The sequence below is a fragment of the Macaca mulatta genome, chromosome 12, assembly GCF_049350105.2.
Source record: "Macaca mulatta isolate MMU2019108-1 chromosome 12, T2T-MMU8v2.0, whole genome shotgun sequence".
Taxonomy (NCBI): Eukaryota; Metazoa; Chordata; class Mammalia; order Primates; family Cercopithecidae; genus Macaca; species Macaca mulatta.
Window position 1 is genome coordinate 145228218 of NC_133417.1, and position 20263 is coordinate 145248480.

The 20263-nt window shown below is 43.4% G+C and overlaps 1 protein-coding gene across 2 annotated transcripts in view; it reads right to left on the minus strand.

Moving 5' to 3' along the window:
• NDUFA10 (NADH:ubiquinone oxidoreductase subunit A10) overlaps positions 1–20263 on the minus strand; it is a 65575-nt gene that overhangs the window by 18840 nt on the left and 26472 nt on the right. Inside the window, exons 9-11 of one of the 2 annotated variants that reach the window (XM_028831306.2) lie at positions 12109–12217; positions 3997–4073; positions 3056–3158 (exon numbers count right to left, since the gene is read on the minus strand). In XM_028831306.2, the coding sequence (XP_028687139.1) occupies positions 3071–3158; positions 3997–4073; positions 12109–12217 (274 nt within the window). In that variant the 3' untranslated portion in view covers positions 3056–3070. Of the gene's footprint in view, positions 1–3055; positions 3159–3996; positions 4074–12108; positions 12218–20263 lie in introns of those variants that run through there. The other variant, XM_015111498.3, reaches the window with a different exon arrangement.

Below are 20263 nucleotides of genomic sequence, written 5' to 3' on the forward strand. Positions count from 1 at the left end.
TTTTGTCTATAAACACACTGAGAATGCCTTAGCCCTTAAAAACAAGACAAAATAACAAGCTATAGAAGATGGAATCTCTAATTCCCACCAGTCTCCTGACACTTTTCTCAAGGTTCACCTATGACCTGGTCATCAACGCAGTATCCTGGGCGTGGTCAGCCTTCACCACCCCTGACCTTCCTGCAGCCTCTGAAAGACACTGAGGCCCCTCTACAGGCTCCTCTGCTGGTACCCAGGGCCCATGCGGTCTGGCCTGCCTCCTAACACTCTGACAAGCTTAGTCCTCTTCACCAGCTCCTCCTCCTTTCAGCAGAAAGCTCCCCTGGACCAACCCTAACTGGACCACTCACAGGCCAGCTTACACAGCACACCAAGTGGCAGGATCTGCTCCCGCTGGACCACAGGCACTTCTATCCCTCCCACCAAGTGGTATGAGTCAGTGGTCTGTTTCCCAGCAGCGATGCCAGTTGTACTTGTCACTGCAATTACAAAATTTAATTAAATGTTATGAAAACTATGAGTCTGAAAAGGAAGAGCTGCTGTTCTGTTAAATCTAGGCTGAAACACTTTGGAACCATTTGATAAAGGTGAGTCGCTAAAATAAGGTCTATTGAAATAGGTGTGGGCGAACCACCTGTAGGTGATGTGGGGAAGAATTCTGTCTTCCCACTGTTTGTATGCTTTTTAGAAACCTAAAAAAGGAGTTTCTGCTTATAAAAGAATTTGAGCTCTAATAAAAAGTGTCTTAAAAGACATGGAACTCTTTTCATATGAAAGTTAGAATAACGGCTTTGTTTCAATGTATAAGCTCCAAACAGATTTCAGAAATTTGCTCAGACACAGGGTGGGCAAGCTTCCCCAGCATCACACCACTCCCTGAGAAGTGCTCTCCTGAGTAACCCTTTCTGGGCTCATCCATCCATCAGTAAATTAAACATAAGGGTCAGGAAAAGATCCATGAGGAAGTATGCCTGGGATTCCCAAACTAAAGCCTTTATACCAAAGTCCTGTTGTTACAAATGGCAAATTCCTATCTTAGAGCCCCACCCCACCCAGCTGCCCCTACCTGTCTCTAATGCGCTTTATAGCAAGACCCCAGAGTTGGGGGAACTCGCTCCACCCCTTTCCTCCAGTCACACACACAACTCTGCAGGAGAGGCAACACGGCAGAGGCCCAGCGCTCCACCGCCCGGTGAGGAAAGGCCACCACCAGGCCCTCAGAGCCCGCTCCCCACCCTGCACCCCACCCTGCACCTCCTCCCTGACTCCCTCTGCTGGAATCCTTCAGCAACAGTCTGCTTAATTCTGAAAACCTAAACAGCAAAGAAGCAACTTGGCTGGGCAAGGAGGAGCGACAATGCCTCTGGTAAGTCGGGGCTCTTGGGAAAAGAGATGATGCCTACTCTCAGGGCCCCAGCCCATGGCACCAGCACCCTCACCTGCACCACCAGGATCCTCCCTGACCGCCTTGGCCCTCTGCCTTTGCCCCACAGTTGAAACTCAAGATGGCAAGCAGAGCAACCCTTTGAACCTGAAACCCAGATGCTGCCACTCTCCGGCATGCCAACGCCACCACCTCACCAGGAGTACAGCTGAACTGAGGTCCCCGCGGCAGCTGCGGACCCCGGCTGACCTTGGCCTGTTGCCTTTTCAACTCACTCCCTGCTCAAGCTCACCCCACCTGCATCACACCTCACTATGACGGGCTCTTCTCTAGCTCCAGAACGTGTCCACCTGTTCCTACCTTCCAGGGGGCGCCTGCCCCTACACCCCCACATCCCTCACTCCCCTGCAGCGCCTGCTCCCCTACACCCCCACATCCCTCAGTCCCCTGCGTCAGGTGCCTGAGACCTCTCTCCAGGGCAGCCTCCTCGGCTGTGCTTTCTCCAAGACCCTGGCGCCCTGTTACCTGTCTGTCTATCATCTGCTCTCCCTGCCCACTAGGAGGTGAGCTCCACGAGGGCAGGGCTTGGCTTCACTCTCGGGTGTGGCCCCAATGCTTGCAACAGTGCCTGGCATGATAAAGATCTGCTCAGGGCTAAGTGCAGAAGTGGTAGGACACTGAGATGACACTGTCGGGCAGGGGGTCTGAAATGTCAGGCTTGGCAGCAGGTATTGGGGTAAACTGTCATTCCTACTACCTTAGCGCTCCCAAGATGCCTGACTCTATCCCCAGGATAGAACTCTGATTAAATTAAAAGGCAAGAATTCTTTGATCAGCCAGGTTTCCCTTCTGTGCCTTCGGGTTTGGGGATTTAATCAAACCTGCATTCTGGGGGATTGTTCACCGGGTAAATACCTATTGAGTATATAAAATGTAGACTTTCTAATTCAGACAGGCCCTCCACAGAATGGCTACAGAAAGAACCAGCACCAAAACAGGGTTTCCAAATATAAAGAAAAATAGGGGAGGCTTCCATTTCTAGCAAAACAACAGCCCTAATATGCTGAAAAACCTCTTGATATAAAAACCTCTGGAAATGCTTCTACATGTATTGCTGAGCTGCCCAAGAAATCACAAGGGGCTGAGAACGAAGAGCAAGTGGAAAAGCCAGAGTGGTGAGCTGAAGCCGCAGAGCCCTGGGGACGCCTAAGAGCTGCTGAGAGCCACAAGACACGGCCTGGTGTCCCTGTGAGGGGACTCCTGAAGGGCCACGCCCTCCGTGCGGGGAGAGCCACAAGACACGGCCTGGCGTCCCTGTGAGGGGACTCCTGAAGGGCCACGCCCTCCGTGCGGGGAGAAGGCCCCCTGACAGCAAGGAGACCCCAGCTGGCACCCAGTGGTGAAACCACCCTCCATTGGGAATTCGTAACCAGAGCTTGTCCCCACACAGGTTCGAGGGTGGAAATTCACATTATTTCCAGGGCCTGGAATACCACAAGCAACAAAGGTGCCATCAATCCCTCCCTGCTCCTCAGGAATCTGCGGCCTGGCAGCAGCAAAGGGTCCTTTCAGGAGTAGGCTGCCAGGACTGGGAATCATATAGGATACCCGGGTAAAATCCTTGGGACATACTTATACTAAAATACTAGCTGCTCTCAATTCAAACTTACCTTGGCATCCTGTACTTCATCCGGCAGCCTGACTCAGGAGGGACCCACTCTCACCAAATGCCCACGGATGGAGCCCCACGGGGCAGAAGCTCAGCACCCAAAGTCTCCAACACAGAGAAGAAAAGAAGTCACCATGGGTGAGAAGAAGAAACAACGAACAAGATCAAACAGTGTCCAGAGTAGCACTCCAGAGACAGAGCATAAAGTAACTAGGTTTACAATGTCCACAGAAAGAGAAGCAAGCGGGAATTACCAGCAAGGAATAAGACCCTACCAACAAGACGCAAATAGCACATAAAGAAAAATTCAAATGTAGACCCATCTTGCAAAACTGCAAAAACACTAAAGTCAGAAAAATCATGAAAATCCTGGAAGAAAAACGAAGACTATAATCCTTACTCTAAAGAATAAAGGTCAAAGCATTACTCCTTTCCCAAGAATCAGAAGTGCTACCTAATAACTCCTAACCTCCAAGTATCAACAAGGACAATACCCACCATAAAATACGCATGCAACGTCCTGGGCGTGTTACAACACACAGACCACCTATTTATAGAAGCACAGTGCAAGTATGTTTTAAGTTTCTCATGAAAGTATAAAACATAGTTTTAGTAATTTTATTATTTTTGTAACATTAATTGGGATTATAGAAATTCTCATGTTGGTGACAGAATTTGGCTAAAACACGTATTTTTAAGATTAAAAAAAAAAGGCTCCCAGAAAGCGAGAAACTGCCTACCAAGGTAATGGGCTTCCAGGAACCACTGACATGAAAAGGCATCCATGGCCTCCACTTGCTCCCGGAAATAACTGGCCGCCAAATACCTTCTGCTGTAATATTCACACGTTCTCTGTGGAATGTCCTCGAATGCTGTTTGCTCCCCTGCAGCAAACCAGTGACCTGACGCGTGTACCTGAAGACCGATAAGAAGGTCTCCTCACCTCCAAAGACCGGTGAGAAGCATTTCAGGACCCTTTCTTTCACTCTGCGCAGCCCACTGCGGGTAGGGGATCCCCAGCTGCAAGGTGAGGAAGAGGCAATTCTGTTTACCTCGTCTCTGACAAAGGCTGACTTTACTCTCCTTCAGTTACTTGTCTTTTGCAATTTTCATAAAGCAAAACCTGAATTCTTTTCTAAAAAACTTGATTCTTGTCTTGATTGTATTTACGGTTTCTTTTTCCAATGTGTAATTATGGAAAACAGCATTTAATTTTGTTAGCAATTCAAACTTCACAATAATTCTTGCTAAACCTCAGAACCTCTAACTGTGACCCAACTAAAAACAACTTCAGCTGTCCTTGCCCGGTGGCCTCTGCGAGTTGAGGTGTCAGAGACTGAAGGCTCCTGGCTCTGGTATGTTCTCTGTCTGTTCTGATGAGATCAGACACACCTCCACCTGCACACATTCCTGTCTCCGGGCCCTCTCTCTTCCTACACACTTTCCATTTTTCTAGCTATGCCTGTTGTCTTCAGCTGAACTAGACAGGAATGAGATGAAGGCAACCTGAAACACAAATGATTCAAAAGAAACTCCATTTTCATGAACATTTCCCTTCCTAGTACACCACGAGTATTTGTTTCCAAAGGAAGGAAAAGAGTTGGAGAAAATGGGTTTTATAGTTAGGGTTTGATTTTTAATGTGTTTTTTGTGCAACAGTTGTTTTTTCCCCTCAGCATCTGACGGAAATCGCTGCTAGCACAAGCTGTCTGTCAGATGGCCAGATAAAAGGAAGCCACTCTCGCCAGGGTGGGGCCTTTTGTTAGAAATAAAAACCCTCCATCTCCTCCTGCTCCAGGGGAAGGCCTGCACTCTCAGGGGTGTGTGCAAGGAGACACACTTACAGAAGGCTTCACACAAGACATTTCGGTATTCCATTCCTTGTCTGCTAAGGGCTCTATTGAAGTCACTCAGGTCAGAATGAAGCTCCCTGAGGGGCCCCCTGAGCACAGGCTCAGGAGGGACAGGACTACCCCAAGGGAGGGAGGCTTCCCTAGTGCCCAGAGAAGCCAATCTAAACAGCAGCTCTGCAACCCGTGCAGAGAGCCTTTTGTGAGAAGCCACAAACCTTCCCAGATCTGAAACAGCTGCACGTGAAACCCAGAGGAGCTTTGTTCATTCACCTCCAGGTATCCCCACAATGCTGTCTCCAGAAGGAAATGCAATGAGAACTGTTGCTGGTGTCTCTGATGGACAAAAGGAATTTTATGAATTTACAGAAATGGTCATTACTATTTATTACTATTTAAATTCAACTGATAATTTTTTAATATCAAGCAACTGAATTTCCTTAAACAAAACTCTCTAAATAGTCAGGCAATTCTTACTCAACAGAGGAACATAAAGGCTGTGGTGTGCATGAGGCTTTCTGGAAAGAGGAAGAGCAGCTTCCAGTGGAGACCCAGCAAGCACGACCTCAGCCAGGAGCCCACGGTCAGGGCCAGGGTGCCAGGTCGCACTGACAGCAAGCGCTCCTGATGCTTCATCTCTATAGATTCTTCCCCAAAACACACAGCCCAGTCTAATCACTAGAAAACCATCAGACAACCCTCAGTTGAGGGAGAGTCTACAAAATACCTCACCAGCACTCCTTATTAAAAACAAAATCTGAGAAAATGTTACAGCCAAGAGGTACCTAAGGAGACATGAGGATCCAATGTCGTGTGATATTCTAGATGGGATATTGGAACAGAAAAAGCATATTAGGGAAAAACTAAGGTAATCTGAATGACTCAAAGTGTGGGCTTTGGTTAACAATAAGGGCCGAATGTGATGGCTCGCACCTGTAATCCCAACACTTGGGAGGCCGAGGCGGACAGATCACTTGAGGTCAGGAGTTTGAGACCAGCCTGGCCATGATGGTGCAACCCCATCTCTACTAAAAATACAAAAATTAGCTGGGCACGGTAGCAGGTGCCTATAATACCAGCTACTTGAGAGGCTGAGGCACAAGAATCGTTTAAACCCGGGAGGTGGAGATTGCAGTGAATCAAGATCATGCCACTGCACTCCAGCCTGGGCAACAGAGTGAGCCTCGGTTTCCAAAAAAAGAACAAAAAACAAACCAAAAAACCCAGTAAGTATTATTAATTCATTAATTATAACAAATGTACCACACTAACAGAAATTAATAAAATGGAAACTGGATGTGAGATATGAGAGCTCACTATTACCTTCACGATTTTTCTGTAAATCTAAAACTGTTCTAAACATTCGTTTATTTTTTTAAATGCTTAGAAATTTAAAAATCAGATTTCCCCAGTCATGTAAATACGATTCAAAATTTTAACATTTCTAAACATTTAATTCAAACCACAAGCCCAATATCATAGATTCTCTTAGATTCTCTTCAATGCTCACAAACTGAAAAGCAGACAAAACCACATAAAACACAGTAATGAAAAACTGCTAGGTGAACTCTCCATGTAACTGGTTAAAACGGCTAACACATCTAGCTGGTGGACTAGTCATGCAGACCAACCCTCCCCTCCTGAACAACCGAACAGGGGACAATGTAGAAAAGGACTCTACAAAGGCAACATCAGGCTGTAAAGGCAACAGGGCAGGGAGGGCCCTGGATGCCAATGTCCACAGAAGAAACAAAAACAGCTGGGCTGTACAGGTGGCATCGTTCCCCTCCCTGAGGTGCTCCCCAGTCCCACCAGCAGAGCTGAGGGGCTAAGAAGTCCGGCAGAGCTCTCAGCAGCGGGAGTGCACTGTGGGGCCAAACATGCAGTTCAGGACCCATCAAAAAGAAAGGACCCCGGCAAAAACGGCCTCTCAGTAAAGGCAAGCTGGAAACACCCAGGCCCCACAAAACAGAAGCTCAGTGTCATCAGCTTGCTTCCTGAATGCTCTCAGGGGACCTGCCCTGACTTCCATGCCTGCCAGAAGATGGTAAAGCACATCCTCTCCAGAGTGAGACAACTCCAGGCAAAGTCTCCACAAAAAATGACTGCCACTGGAAAACAACAAAACACCAATGATGAGGCCACCAAACAACAAGACTCAACAACCCCAAACCAAACATGAGGGACCAGACCACTCACACAGACCTACAAAAGACACAGATACTGCAATTATCACATAATTCTGTGTAACTTTGTGATGAATACGTTTAAGAAATTAGATGACAAAATAATTTCAGCAGTAAACTTGAAATTATAAAAGAATGAAAACTCTAGAATCAAAAACAAACCAGGATGAAAATTCGAAACTCAAATATAAGAAATACAGGTCTAACAACCGATTAGGAAGAGCTGAAAGGATGATTAGTAACTTGAAAGGCAGTTAAGAAGAACACATCTAGGCTGATGCACACTCAAGAACAAAAAAACAAAAACAAAAACAAAAAAACAGGATGAGAAATACAGAAAGGAGCAGATGCATGAAGAACACGGTGCATGGTGAAAAGGACCAACATATGACCGACTGGAACCAGAAAGAGCAGAGAGAAAACATGGCAAGAGGAATACAGACACACTGTGGGAGGTAAAGACAGACAGAAAATGCGGCAAGAGTGATACAGACACACTTTGGGAGGCTGAGGCGGGCAGATCACCTCAGGTCAGGAGTTTGAGACTAGCCTGGCCAACATGATGAAAACTTGTCTCTACTAAAAACACAAAAAATTAGCTGGACATAGTGGCGCATGCCTGTAGTCAGGAGGCTGAGGCAGCAGAATCGCTTGAACGTGGAAGGTAGAGGTTGCAATGAGCTGAGATCGCGCCACTGCACTCCAGCCTGGGTGACAGAGTGAGATTCTGTCTCAAAAAAAAAAAAAAAAGTGATACAGACAATGAACACCAGCCAAAGGCTCAAAGAGTTATAGATACGAACCTCAGGCCAAGTGAGCACAGATGCACATGCACACCTACTCACACAACACACACCCCAGAGAGTATAAACGCATATGAACCTCAGGCCAAGCAAGCACAGACGCACATGCACACCTACTTACACAACACACACCCCAGAGAGTATAAATGCATGAAACCAAGTCAGAAAAATCTCTTTAAAAAAGAAGGAGAAAAAAGCTGTCAAAGAAATAAGAAGTATCTTCTGAAGAGGAACTATCATTAGAAACACAAAAGCCAGAAGTATAAAATAGCAAAGTTTGGAAGCACTGAAAGAAAATATTGGCAATTTAAAACTCAATACCCAATGAAACCAACCTGCAGGAATGAAGACAGCCTTTCTTCCTTCAGGTTCAAATGGAAAGCTGTTCTGCAGGACTGGAGAATACCCGCACCTGCCTGGGTGGCAGGGATCAGGGACGCCACAGTAGCAGAGACAGGAGACTAAGTTACGCCCCGCGGAATTCCGGCAGGTAAATACACTGAGATCACGGGGGCCGGGTTTCTCATCATCTGAGAAGGACATGGATGAGGAGGGCACTAAAATGAACCTTGTTGTGCTGCACTGGAACTGGAGACACTGGTGTGTATTCACGGTTTTCAACAAATAGAGAGAAACACAGAAACAAGTATCGATGTATCTGAATAAACAGGAATCTGCGAGTCCATAGTGATATATGGAGATCAGTGAATAAATAAATGGGGAGAAGGGAAAATATTTGCTTCTAGCAGGACACGACCTGGTCATATAGAAAGAATGACAGAAACAGAAAATTATAATTTGACAATCATCATAGTAATAATTTAGCCAAGAAAAATCAACGGATGCTAAAACTACTGAGTGAAAGTTTGATGAGGAAGAGGACATTTACATATTCTCAAAGTAGTTCCCCTCAAAATCCTAAATAATAAGAGTAAAAGATAACTTTATAGCGAAGACACCACCTTAACAAGTAACAAAGGTAACAAAAACAGTGGTGGGACAAATGGGAACCATATGCCAAATATCCCTCAAAACCAAATTGAGGGATATTCAGCAAGGTAACCGTTCTGTAGTCTTCAAAAATGTCAAGGTCTTGAATGCCAAGAAAAGCCTGAGGAACTGAACCAGATTCACAGAGACTAGCAGAGGAAACCATTCAATGCAAGCCATCACCCTGGATTGGCTATTCTTGCTCAGAAGAACACGGCTGGGATAAATGACTGCTCATGAAGAGGGCCTGTGGATCAGACAGCAGTAGCGCGTGACGCTCATTTCCTGACTCTGACAGCTGTACTGGGGTTGTGGAGAACATTCTTGTTTGTGAGAATTACACATTCAAGCCATGATTCTCAAACCGGGCACTATATATTGACAGGAGGACTCACTCAAACACATTTCTGGGCCCCATCCCCTGTGTGTCTAATCCAGGAGGCCTGGACTGAAACCTGAGAACTTGCATTCCCAACAGCAGCTCAAACGATCCTGATGCAGACACCACCTTCTGCGAACCGTCACATTCAGGTGTTTGAAGATAACAGAGCATTATGTTAATAATTTACCTTAAATGATTCAGGAAAAGTTATTTTTCCTTTTCTTTTTTTTTTTTAAGTTTGGAACATTCCAATTGAGGAATTTTTAAGTTTGGAACATTCCAAACTCAAAAAAATAAATAAAATAGGTAAAAATGATGATCAAATAAAGATCATTTTAAATAGTAAGTGTGAGAATTTATTATTCGCAAAAAATTCTTCAGGCAGAAGACCAAGGATGCTACATACAGGCGCAGCGCCCAGGGAAGGGGCGGGTGGCCGTGGGGCAAATGCACAGGCAGAGCTGCCGAGCACCGCTCAGAGCAGTCGCAAACGTCTGTGGGGCTAACACGTACGGAGAATTAAGACGACAGAGATCATGCAAAACACGAGAGTGGGTAATTCTGCTCTGGAACTGGAAAGCTAATTGATCTTCAACATCATTAAACCAAAGATAAATATTTTAATTATCAGGTTAGTCACAAAAAGCTATTAAAATGATAACTGGTAGGGAAATAGGTGGGGGTAAATGGAATAAAGAAAAAAATCAGAAAAGAAAAGAATACATAGAACAGGTAGAAAAAATATGTAACAGTAAGATAAGCTATTTACAAACAGTAATTGCATTAAATGTGAATAAATATTTCAAATATTCAGACTAATACAAATTTTTTAAATAACTGCAAATTACAAGGTAACCACATTGAATATAAAGACATAGAAAGGTTGAAAGTAAAGGACACAGAAAAAGTTACATCATGCATATACTAACCAAAAGAAAGTTTCAGATGCTACATAAATATTGAATAAACTTTACAATAAGAACCACCACTAAAGGTAAAGAGGAAAATATCATAATGAAAAGGGTGACTCTACTAACAATGCAATTCTAAATTTGTATGCATCTAATAACACGGCCCTAAAACAAAAAAGAAACAAAATCTGACAGAACGGAAAGGAGACAGAACGGAAAGGAGGCACAAATCTACAGAGCGGCAGACTTTAACACACCTCTCACAGGAGAGGAAGGACTTCAGGCACAGGACTGAGATTGTGGGTTCTGCACTGAGATCGTGGCTGCTTCTGCCTTACTGGAGAAGGACTGAGGGCAGAGACTAAACCCAAGGAGACCGGAGGGGAAGCTGCCGTACAAGCTCAGGTGGGATTGATGGCAGCCTGGATGTCAACAGGAAGAAGTGAAGCCACTTGTGAAACAGACTCAACAGGACCTGGCCACGCACAAAAGCAGACACGGGGAACCAACACCAAGTGTGGGTTTTCTGGCCTGCATAAGAGCAGCAAGCAAGGCACCAGTTACAGCAATGATGCCAGGGAAGCAAATCCACAGAGCCCCACTCAAAGAGGGAGAAATGGCACATGCACTCACACGCATACAAGGACAGAAGGAGGTGTGCACAGATTATTAACCGCCAGTGCCTCTGAGAGATATGTTTACGGTTTTATGTGTTTTCCCCAAATCCTCACACTGAATAAAACCACTTCCAGGCCGGGCGCGGTGGCTCAAGCCTGTAATCCCAGCACTTTGGGAGGCCAAGACGGGCGGATCACGAGGTCAGGAGATCGAGACCATCCTGGCTAACACGGTGAAACCCCGTCTCTACTAAAATACAAAAAAAAAAAAAAAACTAGCCGGGCGAGGTGGCAGGCGCCTGTAGTCCCAGCTACTCGGGAGGCTGAGCCAGGAGAATGGCGTGAACCCGGGAGGCGGAGCTTGCAGTGAGCTGAGATCCAGCCACTGCACTCCAGCCTGGGCGACAGAGCCAGACTCCGTCTCAAAAAAAAAAAAAAAAAAAAAAACCACTTCCAAAACAATCCAAAAAATTTACTTAAAAGAAAATGCCAAGTACCTCGAGTAAGAAAGAAAGCAAGGGGATCTACTCAGACTTTCAGTGGGTTCTCCAGGCAATTTGCTGGTATCAACTCGGACAATCAGAGGAATGCAAAAAAATTTAGATTTCAACTCATCTACATGTTGAAGGCATAGCCTGGAGTTCTGATTTAATACAACTATTTCACATTTACCCATAACAAACCACAGCCACCACTGCCACAGATAAGGATCGTGCTCTTCCCAGTCCACTGACATCGGATTCGCAGCGCAGGCTGCAACTCACCCGCCGGTTCCCAACAAAACTTACACATGCCTCTAACCAATGGAATCTTGCCACAACAAATAACTCACTAAGAAGGTATGGCAATTGGATAAGAAGATCAATGACACAGTTGCCCCTACCAACTTCCACCCTCGCTGTCTGTCCCAAGCTCTGCCTGCCCTCCTTAGGCCCTCCCATATGCCCTAAGGGCCTTCTGCAGGAATGGAACCCTCATTATTTACAGACAGAGTAAGACAAGACCAAAAGTAACGCCTGACAGTAAAGAAAGTGACATAATAGCTGATGAACAGAGTGTTCCCCTATCAAGATAATATGCCTGATGACGAACATCTCTGCTCTGGGGCTGCCATCTGAGGACTTCCCCAGCTTCCCATACAGAAATACGGGGAAAAGGGAGAATTATTTCAACGAAAAAGAGGCTCCTTCACTGAAACAAACAAAACACAACAACAACAACAACAACAAAAACTCCTTTCTGGAGAAGTGACTACAGTGTCCCCAGGTGCTGCAGACTCAACCCCCAGCCAGCTTTCTCCATTTCCACAGTCTTACCGTTCTGAATTGATGCAAGACACGATCAGACTGATAAGCTCCAATGGTGATTTCCGGGAGATAGACAGGAATGCTTGTGTAATTCAGCACCTCAAACTTATCCTGAACCCTAAAAAAATAAGACACATGTGGATCACACCAAACCATCAAAATAAATACAATAAAAGCAGCTTAAGTCTGATTTTTTTTTAAACATCCATATAAAAAATCTATACATTCCAATAAATGCTGTTCGTTGCCAAGCAGTCATCCCAGAAGCAAAGCCTTCCTCCCAAAGACCACGTGGTCGATCTGGAGCTGCTTTTTAAAATTACTCTCAGAACCTGTGGTAGCATCTTTAAAAAGCCTCAGTACCTACAAATGATGACCTTCTGGGAACGGATGCCGTAGAAAAAGACATAGAAAAAGGAGACAAAGTATGCTTTAAACACAGGAATAGCAGGAATCAAAAGCTAGAAGCAAATGGTTATATGACAGTGCTACACACAAAGCATGCCCCCATTAACAATTTTCCAGATGAGTGGATCTTGGGGCAGGAACGGTGAGTAGCTTCAGTCTCTCTGCAGTTGCAGCCAGTGTCTTACAGATCTGTTCTGTACGCTGAGGCCGACATAGGATGGTCTGTCGTACCACGGCTTGTAAAAGGTTTAATTCTCCACTTTTCTTGGCACCAATAAATACACAAATCATAGGATAGTCTCTTAGCTTTATCATTTCATTGTGCTGAATGATAAAATATTTATACTTTGTTACAATTTGCTTATTTTAAATTAAATATAGTCCGAATATAACCACTAAACTTAAAGATAAAAAGCATTTCTTGAGCTTTCGGGGGAAAAAAAAAAAACATTAAAATAAAGTCTCTTTTCTTAAGGGCTCAAAACAAAGAAAATAATTATTTTCAACAGCCACATTCCCATTACTGAGTTATAAAAGCAGGAGACGTTTCTCATTTGTAATGGTTCAAATGGAAATTATGTGAGTGTATCTGGCTCTCGGCCAGACTTTGTGAGACAGTCCAGGTCCACTAAGTAAACCCAAGGCCTATTCCCCACGGTACCCAGGTAGGCTCTCCCACAAACAGAACAACCTGACCAGAACCGAAGGCTCACAGGAGCCATGAATCATGCTTTCACAGACAGCCACAGAGCTGCGGATCTGTGGCAAGCTGAAGATGAGTGGACGGTAGGTATAGCATCAGCAGCATCCTAGTAAAAACTGTGTTGCTCGTACATGGTTGGTGATCCAATAATGTAAACGCCCCCCCCCCCCCAAGAAACTGCTGCCAGGATACCAACGATCGTTTGCTTTCCTAAGCGTATTTATGTGCGTTTCCACACGGGTAGGCACATGGCTGTAATGTACACACTTACAGATAAGATCATTTTCTTAGTTTTAGTATTAAGTTGGTTTTACTTGCCAAAAGATATTCAAATATTTTTTTTTAAAAAGCAAGCAAAACAGAAAGCGTGTGAAGGGCATAAAGATGCCATATTTTGTAAGACTGCATTAATTGTAAGACTACAAGTTCCCTCTCCAGAGGAAACTGCTGCTAGCTTTTCTTTTGCATTCTATCTAAACGCTTCCATGCATGTGTCAATAATCTACAACTACGTATCTTCTTACTGTTAACTCAAATATAAGGATAACTTTTGAAGTGATCTCACAATAAGAAATTCCAATTAAAAATGAAGTTCATATTTTAAATGTTAACAAATATCAATGCAGGGAGGTGACATGGTTTTCTTTACAGTTTGAAAAACCTAAGAAAATGCTAGAAAATATGAAAGCAATCAGTGGCCTGGAGCATGTGTAGTAGAGAAAGCAACAGCGCCATCTATGCTTAGTTTGGCAACATTACATGTAGCCCCAGAAAATCTTTTAACAAGTACGCTTCCAACTATTTTTGAAGATTAAAAAAAGAATCTGCTGCAATGATTCTACAATTTATTTATACCTAACCAAACTACCCTTTCAATTTATTGCTATGAGCTTAATGACGACTACTAGAAAGAGTCTATGGTATATCTCCAGTAAACTTCTAGATTTAAGTAATAAAGACACAAGGAATCATTTTATGACTCAGGAAGCAAAAGGCAGTGAAAGAAAATATTCTCTTCACAAAGCACTTAGCTTCATTATGAAGAATTCAAAACTGATTGAGGATAACGTATCCTTTTAATATCATAAGTCAGTGTCTAAATAAGAAGATAAAATATACTAGAGCTTGGTTACGATATGAGGTGTTCTGTCACATATTTTAAAACAAAAGAGTAAGGCAGGAAGACGCAAAAAGGAATAAAATTGTAAATTGTGTTTTATGACTCAAGCTGTTTCACAATTAACAGAATGTCAGCACTTTGTCCTATAACATTTCGAAACCCTATTTTTCAGTTTCTCCTGAATTGCAAAGTTCTATCTGAAACACTGTACTTCTGATACCAAACTCACATGCTACAGTTTCTGTAGCACTGAAATTTCATGTTAAAAAGATGTGCTCCAGGAGTCATGTAAAATTCTTAGCAATCAAGCAAAAGAGGGTGGGTGTGAAGCTCTGGGCTCTGGAGAGGCAGCGATGGTCTGCGAGGAGCCCGCACAGCTGGAGGCCTGACGTGTCGTCGGAGGTCCTGACTGGACCGAAACCAGCCCAGGCAGGCGCCAGTCAGTTAGGGATGTGGATATGAATAAGACTGAAAAATACAATTACTGCCTCTCAGCACAAGCATAGCTATACACATACACATAATTAGACACTGGCAACACGTAACTGAGATGGTGCAGAAATGTTCTAAACCAATAATTTGGTCAGGTTCTGGATAAAATGAATGTCACTGGTAAATGGCATGTTTACAATAATTATGTTAGAAAATTGGTCATAATTATCACTTGAGTCCCTCAATTGACAAATGGTACTCAAATGAAAATAAACACAATTGATATTGTAAACTTACGAAACATCTTTGGGGAGGAAGAAAGGCAAAATATCAGGAGAAAAAAGGACAAAACCATTCATAGTGAGCTAGATGAAAACAACTGAATGCTGTAATTGATACACTACGGGGGAATTACAGGATCCTTCTCTATGCTCTGATAAGTGCATAACTAAATAACTACACAAACGGTGCAGAATCGAATCAACACACATTTCACACCGTGTTTAGAAAATGACACTGTTACCACAGAGAGGTCAAGTCAGACAAAATCCCTTGTCTCGGTAAGTTTGTGAGATGTCATATGATGCCCAGCAGTAGCTAATACTAACAAACAAGGATACCATATACATTCATATAAGTAACAGTCTACAAGAGTTAAGGGAAGGTGTCAGGGAGAAAACACGGTGATTACGGCCAAGCTTTAAAGACCGCTAGGATTTCTAGGTAATTACTGGGCAGGTGGTGGTGGAAGAAAAGCCTGGGAGATTACCTGGTATCCCGGTGGAAGACGCAGAACCAGGGCAGACTGGGATTCCGAATTAATTCTGGGAAAGGAAATTCGGATCTATGACTAAACGAAGATAGGCCACGCAAAGATTCAAGTAAAGAGAAAACGGGGTCACTGTGACTTTTTAAAAAAATAAACCTGGTGGGAGTGGGATGAAGAAATAAAGAGGCAGAGGAACAGAGACCAAGAACCAGGGGATTACACCCCAAAGGGAGCAGAAGTGTTAGAGACATGGGAGAGAAATCACTGAAAGTGGCACACTGACCTGCAGGGTGTGACTTAGGGGAGGATTAGGATAAGGGGGTCAGCAGGGAAAAAGGAGGCTTCAAGCTAGGATTATGGGTGACGGAGGAGTCGAAGCTTCCACCAGGATTCAAGCCTGACCAGACGGCAGGAGGGAAGGCAAGGCGGCCCAGGGCACAGGACTGCACAGAGGATGCAGAGAGCAGCAGCTCCATCTCCTGCAGCCCGAGAGGTCAGACGTCCCACACACAGGCATGCAACCTTGGCAGGCTCGAGCTCTCCGAGCTGTGGTCTCCTCCTTGTAAAATGAGGGAGTCCCGCCCCACAGGAGTGCTGTGGGACAAATTATTTCCGAAACACCTTCTAGACGCTGTGTTGACATCTACTGTTAACTATGAGATTTCAGACGTAACAGCAGAACACGGTTCAGCGGGGTCCCATCCCCAACCTCCGGGCCACAAACCTCTGCCTGTAAGGAACCTGGCCACGCAGCAGGAGGTGAGCGGCAGCTGAGTGAGCAAGCCAGCGAAGCTTCATCTGTATTTATAGCCGATTTCCCTCGCTCGCATTACTGCCTGAGCTCTGCCTGCTGTCAGACCAGTGTGCCATGAGATTCTCACGGGAGCACAAACCCTATTGTGAACTGTGCATACAAAGGATCTAAGTTGTGCGCTCCTTATGAGAATCCAATGCCTGATGATCTCTCACTGTCTCCCATCACCCCGAGATGGGACCGTCTGGTTGTAGGAAAACAAGCTCGGGCTCCCACTGATTCTACATCATGGTGAGTTGTATAATTATTTCATTATATATAACAATGTAATAATAAGAGAAATAAAGTGCACAATAAATGTAATGCACTTGAATCATCCTGAAACCATCCCCCCACCCCCGCTCCAGTCTGTGAAAAAACTGTCTTCCATGAAATGAAACTGGTCCCTGGTGCCAAAAAGGTTGGGGACTGCTGCAATAGAGCAGTTAAAAGAGAAGATGGAGTTTTTTTAAAGCAAAGTTTTGAATAATAGAGTATATCATTTAGGCAAATTTATAAACACACATACAAATATAGGCATCTAGTCCAAAATGTTACCAGTTTTAAAAAACAAAGACGGAACTTCCAGCTTCAGCTCCAAATGGTGAAGGCTGGAAGCTGTAACTTCCATCCTTCCAATAAGAAAAAACTGAAAATCAATGGCCTTTCTTGGACTAACAACAACAACGAATTGAGTGATTTTACAGCTTACAAAAAGTGGAAGAGTCCGAGTGCAGTGACCCACGTCTGTAATCCCAGCACTTTGGGAAGCTGAGGCAGGCGGATCACTTGAGGTTAGGAGTTTGTGACCAGCTGGCCAAAAAGGCAAAACCCCATCCCTATTAAAAATACAAAAATGAGCCAGGTATGGTGGTGCACGCCTGTAGTATCAGCTACTTGGGAGGCTGAGACAGAAGAATTGCTCGAACCCAGGAGGGGGAAGTTGCTGTGAGCCAAGATCATGCCACTGCAGCCTGGGCGATAGGCAACAGAGTGAGACTCTGTCTCAAAGAAAAAAAAAAAAAAGTGGAAGGAATGGCAGCCATGTCACAGTGACAGCAGGAGGAACCTAGAAGACTGTGCCATCGGTACCTCCAGCCCCTTGGAGCAGCAGTGCCATCGCAGAGTAGACCTCGATGGGCTGTAAATGTATACTGGAAACTCCACAGCAACCACTACAAACATTTTTAAAAAGTACAATCAATATGTTAAGAGAAAAGATAAAAGAGAATCATATAAAATGCTCAATGAAATCCAGAGAAGGCAGAAAAAGAGGCAGGGAGAAACCACCCAGGCAGCAAACAGAAAACAGGGAAAAGCAACGGTAAAATGGAACTTGATTATCCTCACGCTCGCTTCTAACGCAAATGGTCCAAACAGCAATCAAAAGACAGAGACTGTCAGAGTAGATTAAAACACAGGCCCCAACTACTACTTACTACCTATGAGAAAACTAAAGACTCGAGATAGAAGAGGAAGAAAGACACACCATGCCCACACTAATTGAAAGCTGGAGTGGCTCTATTAAATTCAGACAGAGCTGACTTCAAACAAGGACAAACGTCAGGGAAAGCGAGGGCATTTTGCATAACGATAAAGCGGCCAATTCTTCAAGAGGATAATAACCTAAGATAATACACTATGTACCTAACAACAGTACCTCAAAATATATCATGCAAAAACTGACAGAACTCAAGGGAGAAACAGACAAATCCAGTGCTGTTGGAAATTTAAACCCAACTCTCAGTAACCAACAGACCCAGCAGAGAGAAAATCAGTAAGGATACCAACGACTTGAATACCACTATCAATCAGCTCAATCCGACATTTATACAACACTACAACACTCCAGCAACAGCAGAATCTACACTCTTCTCAAGCTGAATTGGAACACTCATCAAGATAGGAAACACTGGCCATATAAAACCTTAATAAATGTAAATGGAGAGAAATCATACACAGCGTATTCTCAGACCACAAGAGAATTAAACTAGAAATCAACAACAGAAAAATACCTAGAAAATCCCTGAACACCTGAAGATTAAACAACACACTTCTAAATAACACATAGGTCAAAGAAAAAGTCTCAAAATAATTTAAACATTTTGAATGAAAATAAAAATACAACTTATCCACATTTGTGTAATACAGCAAGAGCAGTACCTAGAGGGAAAGTGGCAGCACTGAATGCATATGCAACCATTCTTCTGTTCTCCAGGGCTTCCTTCCAAGACCCCACTAATACCAAAATCTGAGGATGCTCAAGCCCCTTACATAAAATGACACAGTATTTGCATATAAACTATGCACACATCCACCCCCAATGCACTTTAAATGAAGCCTGTCCAACCCGCGGCTGTATCCACCCAGGGCAGCTTTGAATGCAGCCCGACATAAATTCATCAACTTTCTTAAAACATTATGAAATTTTTTTGCCTTTTTTTTTTAAAACTCATCAGCTATTGTCAGTGTTAGTGTATTCTATGTGTGGTCCAAGACAATTCTTCTTCTTCCAATGTGGCCCAGGGAAGCCAAAAGACTGGACACCCCTGCTTTAAATCATCTCTAGAGTATGTATAATATCCAAAACAATGTAATACAATAATTGTTATAAGTATTATAATATCTAATATAATGTAAATGCTATGTAAATAGTTGTTATACTGCATTTTTACATTTTTATTATTTTTTATTGCTGTATTATTTTTATTGGCTTTTTTTTCCCCCCAAATATTTCTGATCCAAGATTGGTTGAATCCAAGGATGCGGACCCAGGGATACAAAGGGCTGACTATATTGGAAAAGAAAAAAGATCTAAAATCAAAAAGCTTAGGAATCGATAGAAAATGAAGGTAAGAAAAGCCTAAAGAAAGCAGGGAGAAAATAATAAAACTAGGGTATACATCAATAAAATGGAAAACAACTGCATAAATCATCAAAACAAAAACCTAGTTCTCTGAAAAACTTAAATATGAAGGGAAAATTCACAAAGAGCAAATAAATAGCCAATAAAAATATAAACTTAAGTTCAGTGTTTATAAAATGCAAAGTAAAACAAATACTTGTTTTGGTATCAAAATTGAAAGTTTTTGTTTGCATTTTGTTTAATTATATTGTCTGTATAGGGAAATTCAGAGGACCAGGTACAAGTATGAATACTGGTACACATATTCTGGAGAATCATTTTGCAAAAACATAATAGCTGTAAAATGCGTTCATATACTCTGACCACTTTTATACCTTAAGTAACCTGAAACTGAACAAAAAGGGGTACAACATGCTCTTTACTGTATTAGGAACATGAAGAAACTGAAATAACCCAAGAGATTTATTTTAAAGCAATGGTAAATGGATTATGCTGTGTCTGCGGTCAAAACTTTTTCTGTAAACGGCTGGATAGCAAATATCAGGCTTTGAGAGCTATATACAGTTTCCATCACATAATCCTTTCTTTTCCTTCCAATCCTTTAAAAATGTAAGGATCTTCTTAGCAGCTGAAGGCTAGATCTGGCCCACAGGCCAAACAGTTTGCCAAGCCCTGACTTGCATCTCAATCAATGGTAAGTGCACCTTATATGGGGAGCCATGAAAAAATCAAATTTTAAAATGTTTAACAAAACAGGTACATGCTCAATATATTGGAAGTAGAATACAAAAATACATGCAAGATATATTTAGAAATATATGCACACACACACATTTAACTGGAAGAACCTGCATTCAACTGTCACTCCTGACACTGTGGCGGCAGAACCACAGGTGATTTGATTCTATATTCAACCTTTGTTCCCGACTTTCTCTTCCAAGAGGGTATGCCTTTGGCCTCTCAACCATTTTGTCATTTCAGTCCCCTCACCCCTCCCTCCTTCAATTCCCTCCTTACCCAGACTAAGTGTCATGGTTCACCACTACTCACATGCGATTTTGTCTATACTCGGT